Here is a 15,019-nt window from a genome sequence, read left to right as displayed (position 1 = left end):
CTCTGTATTGTTTTCTGAAATAGGAACAACCTTCAGAGATATTTGACAGCAGCTCTGGTTGCTTTCTGATTAATGATTAATTTTTCTTTTTCCAGTGCCCCAGGGTCCTATCCCAGAAGGTCACCTGCCGCTCCCACTACTCTTAGCTGTCGTGGCTGTGATTGTGGTGCTTGGAATGATCCTTACTTGTGGCAGCCTATCTATCAGTAAGAAATATTTACTTCTTCTCACCATTTGACTTGGCTTTTCCTGGTTAAATTAGACAAAAGGACCCATCCACATGCCACTAATTTAATACATAGAACCAAAGTGTTGTGTTCTCCCAGGAAGATCAGAGGGACAGAGGAAGAAAGAGGTAACACAAAACATCACTACCCCACAGTTACGCACAAGCATAGTCCCAAAGGGTAAGGACTCCTCTGTCCTAGTATTTGCTACAGAGGAAAGAGCTTGGAGAGCCCTTTTAGCAGATGCTTCTTTAGCAGCCACTGCAATATAGGCTGAACTCACAGTCTGTAATTAAACATAGAATTCATTCTGGGAGATAATATGCTTTCTGAGACTTGATGCCAACAAGATGCCTGTTTCCTCAGCCAATATACAAAGAAGCAGAGGAAACCTAAGTTGCTCCCTGGTGATGAGGTCTCTGCAGAAAAAAGACTGTCTGCACATCCACTATTGAATCACAACAGAGCATGAAGATCATTATTCTGGCAAGCTAAAGATGCTCCTTGAGCATTTAGAATTATGCAGTGGATTTCTGTGTGGCCAGCATTATAATTTCTCTCCAGGTGTTGATCTTGTGCATTTTGATTTGCCTCCCCACCTGTAGTTTATCACCTTAAGAAGCAGCAGCTGGAAGGAGCCAGAGCACGACTGCAGAGCCCAGAATATAAACTGAGCAAAATCCGTACATCAGCCATCATGACGGATTACAACCCCAACTACTGCTTTGCAGGGAAGGCAGCCACTCTGAGCGAGCTGAAGGAGATCCCAAGGAAGAACATCTCTCTGCTTCGGTAAGGCTTGCTGCAGGGGTTGCTCTTTGGCAGAGGAGAGCAAAGGCAGACTGAAGCAAAGGCAGAGGTAGGGCTCACATGCTTATTTTACTCATCATCAAGTATCCAGGACAAGAAAACAAAGGTCAGCTGTCTGACTAACTGGAAAGCACCTAGTCCAAGCCAGCCAAAATATGATAGAACTTACTATGTTCTCTAAGATATTTTGATTCCATAAAGTCCTCAGGCAGAAGTATACATTTATGAGGCTCCTGCTCCATGTTCCCGCACACAGCATAGGGTATTTCACCTCTTTTTTTTTCTATATCTAGGATTAAATTTGCCACCTGGCAGAAATTCCCCTCCAAATCTATAGCAGTATTTCTTTTTCAGTATTTCCTGTCACAAGGAAATACACGCTATGTTGCTTTTTGGCTCTGTATCATCCAGAAGATATTGATCAAAGTTATGTGAACTTTAGAAGGAAAATCCTGATCATTCTTATGTACTGTCTTTCATAATCTCCTAAAGACATCAGCATGCAGCTACCTCACCCTGTGGTTCTCCAGTTCCCACTTTCCTTGCTATCACCATACTTGGTGATAGGGCCCTGGGATTGAACAGGCTGCTTTATGTGTTCAGAACCATCAAGGATCCAGCCTTCCTCTTTAAGTGACAGTGACAGAAAATACGAAGAGGTTATTTTCAGAAGCTTTGAGATGAAAACAAAACTCTGTTTTTGATTCAGTCTGCTGCAGGTGGTTCTATTCCTGGTTTTGGGCTGGATGAAGAGACCAGCTTAGGAACACTGGGTCCCAAGTATAGGGATCCAGTAAGGGCATATGCCCATTTATGCCCAGAGCACAGTAACATCTGTTCTTTCTCTGGTTTTGTTTTTTCCTTCCAGGGCACTAGGACATGGTGCATTTGGTGAGGTTTATGAGGGAACTGTGGTAGGCATCGCAGGGGATCCCAGCCCTCTTCAAGTGGCTATCAAGGTCAGTACCCACAAATTTCTTATACAACAATAATTGCCTATAAGAGCCATATTATCTTATTACTGGTCCATCTGAAGATTCATATTCATTGCACGCATAATGACATATGCATGTGTGTGATTCAGGTTTCCATACATTGCTGCATCCAGGAACCATAAACTTTGAGTTTTAAGCTATATGGCACTAACAGCAGGTTGAAAGTAAAGCATGTCTTGTTTGTTGTATGCCTAATGGCTGTAAGTTATTGTCTAACTAAAAGACAAATCTAAAAAGGGCAATCTGTTCTGTAAGCTGCATTCCCATTGCTCAGGAGCGATAATATCAGTAGTCTGAGATGGAAAGTTGTGTGACTTAGGCACCTGGAGACTGCCTAACATGGTTAGTTAAAATAACAAATTCTCCATCAACATAAATAAGTATAGCTCCCTTAAAACAGACACAGACGCATCAGTTCACCCCAGCAGAGAATCTGCCACAGGAGCTTTTCTGCCATGATGATTTACAGATCTGAGTTAGCCAAGAAAAAAAGAAACTTATGGGGAAAAATATAGCACCAGACAGACGTTCTGGGGACACTGTGGACTAGAAGAGGATTTCTGAATCTCATATAATGAAAGCAAGCTCTGGCAAATATTAGTGTGAAGCATTTATAAGGCAGTAAACAATAAACATTTATAGTAATGCTTGTACATTATTACTTCTACATTTCAGTGGGTCTGAGTGCTTTCTCCTAAGTTTTTCACATGACATTGCCATATTTAAAAACTTTCATTGTTTCTCAGTTACGTTTTCTTTATACTGAGAGTAGTGTTTGTCTACCACATGGGAAACATTCAGGTACTCTTTTATTAATGCACATTGTTAAATGTGCTGCTGCGAATATAAATTGGGATATCATGCTCATTTGCATGTCATTAATAGCTAAAGATAACAGGCTTGCTTTCTGTGAAATTACTGCTGTTGCCTCAGGATTTGTCAGTTACTCAGCCCTAAAGATAAGGATGCTTATAGGCCTGCTTTTTTTCTTTTGTAACCTGTGACTCAGAGAACCAGACCACCTTCTATAGGTTCAGCCCAAAAGGTGGCCTTCATTAATAAAAAGTTCTACCATTACTCATACTATCTTTCAAAATCTGTTTTAAAACAAGCAAACAAACAAGGTGAAAGGATCATACATTATGACATTTTACTATTAACTTCCCATGCCACTGGACAAATGGGAATTAAATCCCACAACAGAACCTGGCAAGCAGCTGTAACTGCCCAGCCCAGTTTCACTGTCCAGACTAGCAGAAGCACAACAGCACAGTGGGGAACAGAAGTGAATCAGCATGTCGTTCAGTTGTGATAATCCAGTGGGGCTGTTACCAGTTTTGAAGGTCTCAACAATGATGGCCACTTGTTCACACAGTTCCCTGTAAAGCGGCACCTTGAACATTACTAAAAGGCAGCTCTTCTCGCTGGCTGGAAACCAGTAGAGTATTCATGGGGCCTAAGCTGTGACCATGCTTACATTGCTTGATGAACTTGATGGAGGGTAGCAGTCCTGATCTGACTGTGCAGAAGAAACAGCTGTATACAGGGAATAAATTAAAATATATTTGCAGTATACTCCACATATTGTTTGTGGCTATTCCACCAATTTAATAGATCCTCTGCACTGTCCTGTGTGAAGCAGTCACTTATTTGAGAGAGAAATGTATAACACTGTCTTCTGCAGCCCACACTGTTTCCATGCCAGCCTCACCCCACTGAGCAGTGAACATCCCTCCTCTTTGTGTGCAGTTTGGCAGGCAGGCACTAAATGCAGCTGCAGCCAGACCATCCTGTGATGTTAAACCAGTGGGCGCAGCAGTGGGCACTGCTTCTACAGCTGCCTGTGCTCTCAGTTGGTGTTCGTCAGGAGCAGATGCTGTCCAGATCTGCTGGCAGGAGAGGAAGCTGTAATGGCATGTGACACAATTATTGAAATCATGTGGCTGTGTGAGTCAAATGACATGGAAGGATGCGCTGCAATGTGGATATATAGAAATGGGAGAATAAATTAACACCTGTCATTTTAAAGTGTGTATTAGATCTCTATTTCCTCACCTAATGCCTTTCTTGATGTATACCTGAAGCTCCAGAACGCTGCATATAGTTAAATGCACATAAAAAACCTCCAAGTAGGTCACTAGTTTCCTGTTCCAACTACCAAATGGGTCATATGCAGTTCAAAAACTGGCTGCTGAATAGATGAGCCCCTTCTGGTAGGTTCCTGATGTCATTCACATGTTACATGCTCACTCTTTTTTGTTTTCTGTTTCCTTTGGTGGTCACCTAAGTATTCTCAGTTCTTTGGTGGGATGGTCCTCACTGTCTTTACCTCTCAACAGACCCTGCCAGAAGTCTGCTCTGAGCAGGATGAGATGGATTTCCTAATGGAAGCATTGATTATCAGGTATAGTTTAAGGTTTTTATACTGATGGTGGGTGGGTGGAAAAAGAGTCATGCAGGTAATAAGAATAATTTATCTTGCTCTGGTTCGGAAAAGAAATCCACCCTTGTTTTTCACCAGATGGTATTTTAGTAGCATATGAGTTACTAGTTTCAGGTACTTGTGAACCTCAAGCAAGATAGCAGAGTTTCAGCCATTCCCAGGAAAGCAGGACTTCATCAAGCATAAATGCCAAATTCTGAATGACCCTCACTTCCTCATTCTTCCCTCAGCTTTTACTGGTGAGCATGAAGTATGGAATATCCCTTGGGTCAGTTGTGGTGAGCTGTCCCAGCTATGTCCCCTCCCAGTTTCTTCTGCACCCCCAGTCCATTTACTGGTGAGATGGCGTGAAAAGGCTTAATGCTGTGTAAGCAAAACACTACTCAGCAATAGAATCATGGAATGCTTTGGGTTGGAAGGGACCTGAAAGCTCATTCAGTTCCAACCCCTGCCATGGGCAGGGACACCTTCTACTAGATGAGGTTGCTCAAATCCCCACCTAACCTGGCCCTGAACACTGCCAGGGTGGGACATCCACAACTAAATACATAGCCAAAATATCAATATGTTATCAACACTGTTTTGATGACAAATCCAAAGCATAGCACCATATGAGCTACTGTGAAGAGAATGAACTCTATCGCACCCAAAGCCAGTACAACATCTCAACAAAAATTTCTGCAGGGCTCTGCAGGTCATGTCCAGAGGAGTAAAAAGGCACAACATCTTTGTACAAGCATGTTCTGCATTTGAAATGGTTTGCTTTTCAAAGGAGCTCATTGCCCTTTTACTAACTATAAATCATGTCCTGAAGCTCTTACTAAAACAAATTGCCAATGATGAAATGGAAAGCAATAAGAAAGCTAAAGATAAGAGCCACCTGTGCAGTGACTCAAAAGTTCAGCCTCAGTAAGAGCAGCACCAAGGTGGTACAACACGAGCTGTGTGCCAGGAAGTTACATTTTTAGGCTTGGATGTGAGGGCATAAAGTATATTATCTCTTAAAAATAAAAGGAAGAAATTTTGTAAGAGCAGGGTTGGCAGCTGAAGGAGAAAGTGTGAAAAGTTTTTCCCATTGTGGCTTTTAGTTATTAGCTAAGTTGTATGTGCAACCTTTTTGCCTTTCTCATCTGTACAGCCGTTTGCCATAAGTAAATGCTTTTTGCTGTGAAAGTCCTGGGCTTTTACCTTTTCTTTGCACAAAGCTGAGTGATACACTCTGAAACCTCTGTAGGCATAAGGTAGTGAATATGACTCGTGTAGCTTGCACAGGTGGAACACAGCCCTTTTGCCAGTATGAGCACTTCTCTTAGATGTGTTCTGGCTTATAACATCTTTGTAAGCTTGACAGAACCTTTATAAGGTCTCATCTGCATGAACTTATAACAGTGAACTGAGATCTATAAAACCTCCCTGGAGAGAATAAGAGCCAGCCATTCTCATTACCACCTGCACTTTAAGTATTACAGTCTTGGAATTGAATTCATTAACACAAATCCATAACCTTCAAACAATAGTATAGTCAAGGGTGACTTTAAAGTAGTAGTATAGTTGGGGTTGACTGTAAGTAATCAGTGTTGATGCATTTTTAATGTGTGCAACAAAAAGTTCCCATCTTCATTGTTCCAGCTCATACCTAGGTGCTGGGTTTCTGCTATTAAAGCATGAATCTTGTGACATAGTGCCACTTCCTAAAATGTGCAAGAACTTTGGCAGCTGAACAGGAGGTAACACTGATGTATGAAGGTTTTTAAGAGAAATTTCAAACAATTACAGAGTGCTTTGATTTACTTAGTACCACATGACTCTTTCTCTTCCCCAGCATCCTTTCCATTTTTAGCTCCTATATTATCCAGGTAATCACCAAGGGAAGATGCTGCTTTCTAATGACTTGAGTCTTACTGAGCTTCTTGACAATCTCAGCTTTCTTTTGTAAGAGACAGAAAGCTGCTGCTGCAGTAGGTAGTAGCTGAGTCCCTCTTTGGTAGACTAGACACTGAACTGAGTCCACCACACTATACAGCAGTATATTTAAAGTAACCAATGCTCAAGTAAAATCCCCACCAGTGAGTGTTTGTTTCACAAAGGTCAATAATATTTGCATGTTTGAAGTGTTTAGCTTTCTTTTCCCTCTCATGTCATCCCCATCTTTCAGTCAGTGTGTCCATTAAATTCCCTTTTTATAGACAGAAGACTCTGCTTTACTTTCAGCTTTTCATCCCTTCTGTTGAAAGCTTTTCATGGGCAAAGCCAGTCATAACCCTGAGCATGGGGCTGTCATAATCAGGGCAGCATTTTGATAGGGCTGCAGTAGGAATTTGGTAACTCACACTGCATCAGGATTTACTTCAATCCAGCTTGTCAGAGCTCAAGGCACAGTGACGGTGATGGATGTTGGCCAGGTGCTAATGCTGTCTTTCTCTCCCATGTTCCTGTGATCTTGGCTTTCAGTAAGTTCAATCACCAAAATATCGTGCAGTGCATTGGTGTTAGCCTGCAGACGCTGCCTCGCTTCATTCTGCTTGAGCTCATGGCTGGAGGAGATATGAAGAGCTTCCTTCGGCAGAATCGACCCCGAGTGGTGAGATAACTTCTCTGCTAAACTTGTGGTTCATTTCAGTATGATTGTTTCTATTATTTTTATGAATTGGACACTGAAGCCAAGCAGGGCTGTGCACGTGTCCCAGCTCTTACACACTTCTGGATATATACCTCTGATTACTTGACGTAAGCAGATGCCAATGAGAGAAAATGAAAGCAGTGTCAGAAATCCAGTCTGTTCAAGACTGAGAAGGAAAGACTAAAATCCTGTCCTGTCATTCCTGAGTTCTCTGTCAACTGGACTACAAATTAAGGGGCTTTCTTCCTTCAATGTCTGTCTTGTTTTCTGTGTACTCAGATGGTGTGTGAGGGGCTGAAGTTATAACACTGATATGCAGTAATGGGAATCTGTAGCACTAGGTCCTCAGCAGGTGTGCATCAGTATCATATGGAGATGCACAGATTTATATGAGTTGAAGAGCTGAGCCTGCATGTAGCAGTGTGACAGGGACTTAAATCAATGCAAATAAAATCATCAAGGCAAATATTTTTGTTTAAAAACGTCCCAGCTTTATAAAAAGCTGTCATGAAGGGTTTTGCAAATGATCTCTGATTTCTAATGCTGTATTGATGCCAACCAAGTACAGTGAATATTTGAAATTAATTAGTTTCAGTGTTCTTCTATTGAACAGCTGATTCCAGATATTTGTTCTTGTTTAACAGTGGCATCTTGGGCACCTCTGTTAAATAAGTATGGTTTTGTTTGAGTGGAGCCTTCAAGAAAAAGAAGAGTTAAGCCTGATTCCATGTTATTTCTTACTGTACTGAGGTGCCTGTGCTGGCTGCCTACAGGGGCAAGCGGAGGCTGACTAGTGCCTCATGTACTCCTACACCACATGATGCAGTAGCACAGCTTCTCCTCCACATGAACATCCACCCCAAATAGTTAAGATTATTTAGCTTCATGTGTGTACACTCCTGTGCTGGTATTAACATGTTGTTGAAACACTGAGCTTAATTTCTTCCTCATAAAGGAGTAAATATCCTAATTAAATGTACTTACAGTGGTATACCAGCATCCAGATGGAGCAGTTTGTATATCTTTATTTTTGGCATTTATACTGAAAGTGGTACAATTTTTGTAAGTATATAAAGTCTGTGGGCAGCAGAGAATAATAAATGCTCTTATTTGAATATTACTCATAGTTGTAATGTAAAGAACAGTTATTTTTTAAATATCGTGAAAACAAACTGCTGCTATGTTAGCTGGTATGGTAACAGATAGCAAATACAACAGTTGAAGTCCTCTTAGCACTCAAGAAATATCCTTGTACACCTTTTCTGAAAGAACTAACACCATCACTAATGTATTTCACAACAATTTTCTCTGGCTGCAGAGAAAATGCATGTCCATCACAGTCTTCTGACAGAAGGATCCCAGAACAGAGATAAAGTTCAGCTCTGTCATTCTGTTTCTCCTCCCTGCTCTTCATTTCCTTTCCAGAAATGCCTGCTTTATAGCTATAATAATTCTCCATGGCAGATATCCAAGATCTTTGTGCAATAACTTTCATAGCCAATAAAAACAGAGCTGTAGTATATGTTATGTGGTTTGAGCATGAGAAATTACAGCGATATCGGCATCCAGAAACAAAAGCAGCCTCAAAATGAACGATTTATTTAATATCTCTCAGGCTTATGATCAGCAGTGTAGTAATTTCTCTCAACCCTTCCTAAGAGCAATATCGAAGTTTCAGGAGAAACACCAAGGAAGTTTCCCCATGGGGAAATAAATGACGGGATGAAAATAAGCAGGGCTCCTGGAGAGAAACTTCTTTATTGTTCTTAAGGAAGTGCAGATGGTGAAGGGCTAGTACCAGTCCCTGAGTCTGTGGTAAATCATCCCTTTTTTATGTACTGCTCCTGAGGGTAATCTCCGTCCTTCCACATGAACAGATAAGTTGATGAATGCTGACTGCAGGTGCAGAGATGCGCATTTGTGCATCTTTGCTCTCTCTGAGTTCATGTGCTACTTTCTCCTGATAGTTTATTAATCCACTCTTTGAAAGTGTGTGTGTGTGTGTGAAGTTTCTCTCCCATCTCACCTTTTAAACCTGCTTGTCTTTTGATTTCACAAAGTCCAACACCAGCAGGGACTAGTCCTTTCACATCCCCTTTTCTAGTCCATGTAGGCCAGGCCATAAATCTCTCACCAGCTTTCACTTACGCATTGTGAGCAGAAGTGAAATGTTCTGAAAGCATTTTGGCTTAAATAAGAGTTTATTAATTTTCTAACCCTTTACTTTGGTTTGCTTTTATTCTTCTTTGCTCCTGACTCATTTAACACTTCCACCACCCTGTATGTATCTCTCCCTTTCCCTTCTTCTGCCCCTCTCTGATTATCCCCTGTCTGAACTATATCCTACTTCACTATTCCCTTTGCCATTTTCTGTGTGTCCCTTTCCAGAATCAACCATCCACGCTAACAATGCAGGACCTGCTGAACATCGCTAGGGATATTGCCTGTGGCTGTAAATATCTGGAAGAGAATCATTTCATCCACAGGTGAGGAGAAACAGTCTCTTCTGCTGTATCCCAACATGGGTGAAACTCACATAGTTTCCATTTGCCATGGATTAGACAGAACTAATCTCCAGGGGGAAGACAGAGATTCCTCTACCAATACAGGCTTGCACTTAGATGTCTGGGCTGGTCTCAGTGGTTTTTGGTAGGCGTTAGGCTCTGCACAACTCTTTGTGCTGCTGGGGAGAAAGGAATACTCTGTTCGCAGTTACTGTTGTCAAGTGTTGATTTTCAGGTGCCTACAACAGCCACATTTGAGATTAGCCCTTTAGTCCACTAGATGGTAGTGTCAGCCTGTGTTAGCTCCTGAGACAATAAGGTACCATTTCTCTCTTTTCCATCTCCCTATCTTGACTTAATGTTTTCCCTATCCCATCAGCACAGGACATGCCATCGTATTTGAGCCATTGACTCAAGAAGGGTAGAACAGGGATACTAGAACAGGGATAATAAGAGGTAAAAAAACAACTCTAAGACTTTCTTCCCAGCTCAGCAGCTGACCTGCTGAGTGGTATTTGGGAGCCCATATTTGTCTGTTCACAACTGTTTTTCCTCTTTTGTAGAGCAAAAAAATGTTAATACGGCAGGCTTCAATAAGAATAAACTATTACAAAAGGGGTAAAGCTTATTATAGGTAGCCTTTTAAAATTCCCAGTTGGATATCAGATTCCTTTGCTTCTGATTACAAGTTGTTTCAGCTCATAATGTTCCCAGGCATAGTGTGCAGCTGAATTCCTGACTGCCACGCTGAGATCAGCTCTTATGTTAAAAGGAAAGGAGAGACCTGCAGAGAAGAGGGTCACAGGCTCTAACTAAAGCAACATGCAGCCTGAAGTTATGCAAGTAGACATCTGATTCACCCCACACGCACAAGCACGTGTATGTACACATGACATTGCACACAGCAAATAGGCAGAGCTGGGCAAGGGCAGGTAGAGACTGGAGAAGGTGAGGGAAATGTGGTAATCAGCCGCTGGGCCAAAAAGCCATGAGGCTGAGATATGGGATATATTATGGTTTTATGATTACAGCATTTGAGACAGTTTTCAGTCTCCTTTATATTGGAACAATAATTAAGTTCCTTTGGAAAAAAGTACTAGTGTTTTCTGTCATTAAAAAAGAGCAGTAAGAGTGCAACAAGTTGTGGCTCCTACATCTCTTAGTAACTACATGAGAGGACCAGTATTCTAATTGGAATCTTCAGAGTTAATTGCTACAGTGATTAAGAGAATCCTTACTGTAATAGTAATATCTTTCAGCAACCTCCACCCACCGTGATCTACTGAATCTGTGATAAGGGACAAGTTTTGCTTCTGCTGCAAGAAGTCCAACAGAAACTCAACAGAAATTTTCTCTGCAAGTGTTTTATAAAATCAGTTTTCATCTCTCCTGTCAGGTAGATGTTCCCTGCTGTCCGTATGTCACGGAGCACAGCAGTTATCACACAGAACTTCCAACATTTATGTCAACAAATGGACAGGCAAGCTGTTATAGCTCAAGACCAATCTCCATTTGGGGAGAGAAGTGGAACAAACTGGTGCTTGACTCTCTTAACAGCAGCATATGACTTTTAAAAAGCTCTCAGGGTCAGTTTTTACACTGTTAGGTCTGTAATATAAGCAACCTGTGAAAGGACTTATTTTGTTTTAGCCAATAACTCAGGAAATCAATATAGAAGGAATTTGATTCAGGTTCCAATTAGTATTTGTTAGTGATGTCAGTATTACTTAGAGTAGGTTGGGAAGGGATGAAGGTTATAATTACAGATAACAGGTATCCTGGGTAAAAAGGTAGTGTAGTGGGTTGTGGCGATGTCACTAGGGCAGGTCTTGTTATCTAGGAGTCACAGCTGACGGAAGAGAAAGCAGAGCTTGACTTCCAGATCTTGAGGGATTTTTCAAGGCTGGCAGTGGGAAGAAACATATGAGTTGTTCAAGGAGCTGATTTTTCTTGGCAGTCAGCAGGACCCCCACAATGCTATGATTTTTAATGAGTTTCTTTTAGGAATTAGTATTGAAAATGAACACAAATCCTTCAGTCTTGGCCATGGATTCATCACTGCCATGTGTTGCAAGCTAATCTTGTACTCAGCAAACTGCTGCTTCAATATGTAGCTTTACTTGTTCCACAGAAGATACCCAGAAGCAACAAAGCAACCATTTGCTGAATCTGGTTCTATGTAGACTTTTTAAGCAGTTTACTAAGACTACCGAATAGCATCACATCTGTAACTGATGTAACACCACTGAGTTGCCACTCTAGATGGAGCAAAAAAGACATCTGTCATAATGTGGTTGAAGCAAAAGGGGTTGGATCTGTCTCTGGTCTGACACTGACCCCGCTTTCTACCTTAGTGAAAAGAGATGGGAGTGGGGAATGCTTGGAAACACTGGGTAGAAAATGTGATGTAAATGTGGTTTAAGAATTGTGGTTAATAAAAATTATAATGTAGCTGGCATTATTTCTTATTTTTAATAAGGCTCTTCTCATTTGTGTAAAGATGACTCAACTAAGACTTAATGGACTGGGTCTAATATTCTTTCTTTATTCCTTTAGCTACTTTTAGAATTATAATTTATTTTGTTTTGATAAAAGAGATATAGCTGCAAGGAATTGCCTTTTGACCTGCACTGGAGCAGGACGAATAGCCAAGATTGGTGACTTTGGGATGGCCAGAGATATTTACAGGTAGGTGAAAAGCCATTTCAGTCCTGTTAATAACTCTGTAACCTGTATAATCTTAACCAGTTTGAACTGTCTTATGGTATCTGAAGCAGTGGAACCATCCATTGTATGCCTGAATTTGATTACCAGTTAACTAGCTGGAGGTTAACAGACTAAATTAACACATCTGTGCCTACTAGTCAATACACTTCAACTGTGTTTATTGCAGACTGGGCCCCAAGGAACACTGCAAACACATGTGGACACCAGGCCAAGCATAGGCACATTTATTTGCTGGTTGATCATATATAATCTTAAATAAATAATAACCCCCAACCATAATTCTCAGTTTATGATGTCCAGAAGACTTGCTGCATCAGCACTCTTTGCAAAGCAGTATAACATTTGATGTCTTCAGTTTCCATCCCAGTTGCAAAGAGGTTATAAAATACTGCTTCAAGGCACCGTTTGTGTTGATGGCTTTTCCTTTTCTCACTTGGCTCCCATTGCTGCATGCAATCCCCAGCTGCTGTTGCTGTGGAGATAAGATCTTTTCTGTATCTGAGCCCTTTCTGACAGTGACAGTCTCCATGTGTTTCACCTTTCCCAGAGCAAGTTACTACCGTAAAGGAGGAAGAGCCATGCTTCCTGTTAAGTGGATGCCACCAGAAGCTTTCCTAGAGGGCATTTTCACCTCCAAGACTGATACGTGGTAACAAATGTCTTTTAATCACTTCTGCTACTCAGTGTTAAGAGTCAAGAAATTGCTCAACAAAAAAAATCTGCTTAGCAGGAACCTTAAAAAGTGTCAGAAATTCCCAGAAAATTATTGCAGGTCTTCCCTCTACATTCACTAGCACAGCTAAAGAATTCTGAATGAGAATTAAAAGATCTAATGTAAATGGTGGTAATAAAAATTCTCTATACATAAATGCAGGGTATTTATGCAGAGTCAAGAAGTGAATAGAGAAAGCAGTTTAGATCCACCAGAAGTCTCAGTTAAAAATCCAAATACCATCAGATACCTCCCTCAGCCCTCAGTATCTGTTACTCAGTTCCTCTTGGTGACAAGGCCTGCTTATGTCTTGTAAATGACTCTGTCATTTACAGAATAAGGATTACTTTTGTACAATTTCTTTCTGTTGCATGTAAAATGAGAGCAGATTTAACCAGAAGTCCTTGCTGGTTGCTGAGGAAACAATATTTATATATTGATTCCTAATGTAACTTCATCTTCTTTAAGATAAGCACCCCCTCAACACTAGCACATTCATGCACAGGTGCTGGGGAATGGAAGCTTTCCAACTGTTTAAGAACGCCTCTCTCCATGTACAGTAGATTCCTCAATGTACTGTACTGAGCCATTCCCTTAAATGCCACACTGACCCAGTTTCCTGGAGCTGTTAGTGATGCCGGAAGGGATTGCTTATCAGCCCCTAACTGTGAGCAGCCAGTGCTAAATATTTTGGAGGAAAGTGCTACTGTTCCTGTAAAAGACTATTCTAAGTAACACACATGTACTGGAAATTTCTTCCACCTTTGCAACAAATAGCGACTCTTACAACCCTCTTGACTCCCTTGGCTCTAAGAACTCCTATGGTATTTTCAATGGCACTGCTCACTGACCCATGGATCTAAAACAGAGCATCCACATCATGACAAGTAAATGCTGCTGCCTTTCAGTTTCACTGGATGCCTCTTACTCTGTTTTCCTTTGAGCATCCTGTTCCCAAACATGATCCAAATATCTCAAGTCTTCCCAAGTAAGGTAGGAATCTCCATGCCAGAGCTAACAGCTCTTTTTAGTTAGACCATACATAGCAAAAGGTTCCTCTGGCATTTCCTGGTCTAGAAATAAGGAATGCAGCAGAAAAAAAACCAAGTTCAGAGTTATTGAAGTATTTTGAAGCCTCTGCAAAACTGGTTTTGGAGCTTGAACAAAGGTTTTGTTTGGTTTTCACATTAAAGTTGACTCATAATCATGCTAATTGCACATTATTGTGGTTGGCCTTCAGCTTCTAAAGGTGGTTGCTGTAGTGTTATTTACACTTTGTGCCAGGTTTATGAAGCACAAATGACACCTAATTGGTATTGCTGGCTGGTTTCTGACACAGGTCCTTTGGTGTCCTGCTCTGGGAGATTTTCTCTCTAGGCTACATGCCCTACCCTTGCAAAACCAACCAGGAAGTGCTGGAATTTGTCACCAGTGGAGGAAGAATGGATCCACCGAAAAACTGTCCAGGACCTGTGTAAGTATTTTCTTCCTTCCAGAAGACAAGGGATAGTGGGTATCAAACAGGTTCAACAAAGTCAACCTGATACCTTTAGTCAGGGAACTGTGGTTCCTGTGGACCCATTCATCCAGAAATACCTTTTACATTATTATCTTTCTTGATCAATGGATGTATTTTCTCTATAAACTTACTTCAAGGTACCGGATCATGACCCAGTGCTGGCAGCACAGCCCGGAGTATAGGCCAAACTTCTCCACCATCCTGGAAAGAATCAAGTATTGCACACAGGTACTGGTCTTTGGTATCCAGATGGATGATAATCCACAGAATGCCAGATATCCAAAGGCACTAGCTTTAGTGCCCTAGACAAGTGAAGAGTCCTGGCAGACTGGCTTAATTACTTTCTCAGTTGGTGCTGTTGGCTCAACTGCTCTTTTCATTTGGGTTTTCTGGTATCCATCTTCACTCTTCAGCCCAACCAAAATGAGATTATGCTGTTCCTGTGGAAGTGGGTGCTTTCAG

At 41.3% G+C, this 15,019-nt stretch overlaps 1 protein-coding gene across 1 annotated transcript in view; it reads left to right on the top strand.

The window, feature by feature from the left end:
* Nucleotides 1–15,019, top strand: part of LTK (leukocyte receptor tyrosine kinase) — a 100,881-nt gene that overhangs the window by 80,664 nt on the left and 5,198 nt on the right. The window contains exons 19-28 of the mRNA XM_013127720.3: nt 96–206; nt 833–1,019; nt 1,906–1,996; nt 4,372–4,436; nt 6,927–7,056; nt 9,484–9,581; nt 12,195–12,287; nt 12,874–12,975; nt 14,378–14,512; nt 14,695–14,785. Of these exons, the coding sequence (XP_012983174.3) occupies nt 96–206; nt 833–1,019; nt 1,906–1,996; nt 4,372–4,436; nt 6,927–7,056; nt 9,484–9,581; nt 12,195–12,287; nt 12,874–12,975; nt 14,378–14,512; nt 14,695–14,785 (1,103 nt within the window). The remainder of the gene's footprint in view (nt 1–95; nt 207–832; nt 1,020–1,905; nt 1,997–4,371; nt 4,437–6,926; nt 7,057–9,483; nt 9,582–12,194; nt 12,288–12,873; nt 12,976–14,377; nt 14,513–14,694; nt 14,786–15,019) is intronic.

Source organism: Melopsittacus undulatus, chromosome 4 (genome assembly GCF_012275295.1).
Source record: "Melopsittacus undulatus isolate bMelUnd1 chromosome 4, bMelUnd1.mat.Z, whole genome shotgun sequence".
Taxonomy (NCBI): Eukaryota; Metazoa; Chordata; class Aves; order Psittaciformes; family Psittaculidae; genus Melopsittacus; species Melopsittacus undulatus.
This window is presented reverse-complemented; position numbering and strand designations above follow the sequence as displayed.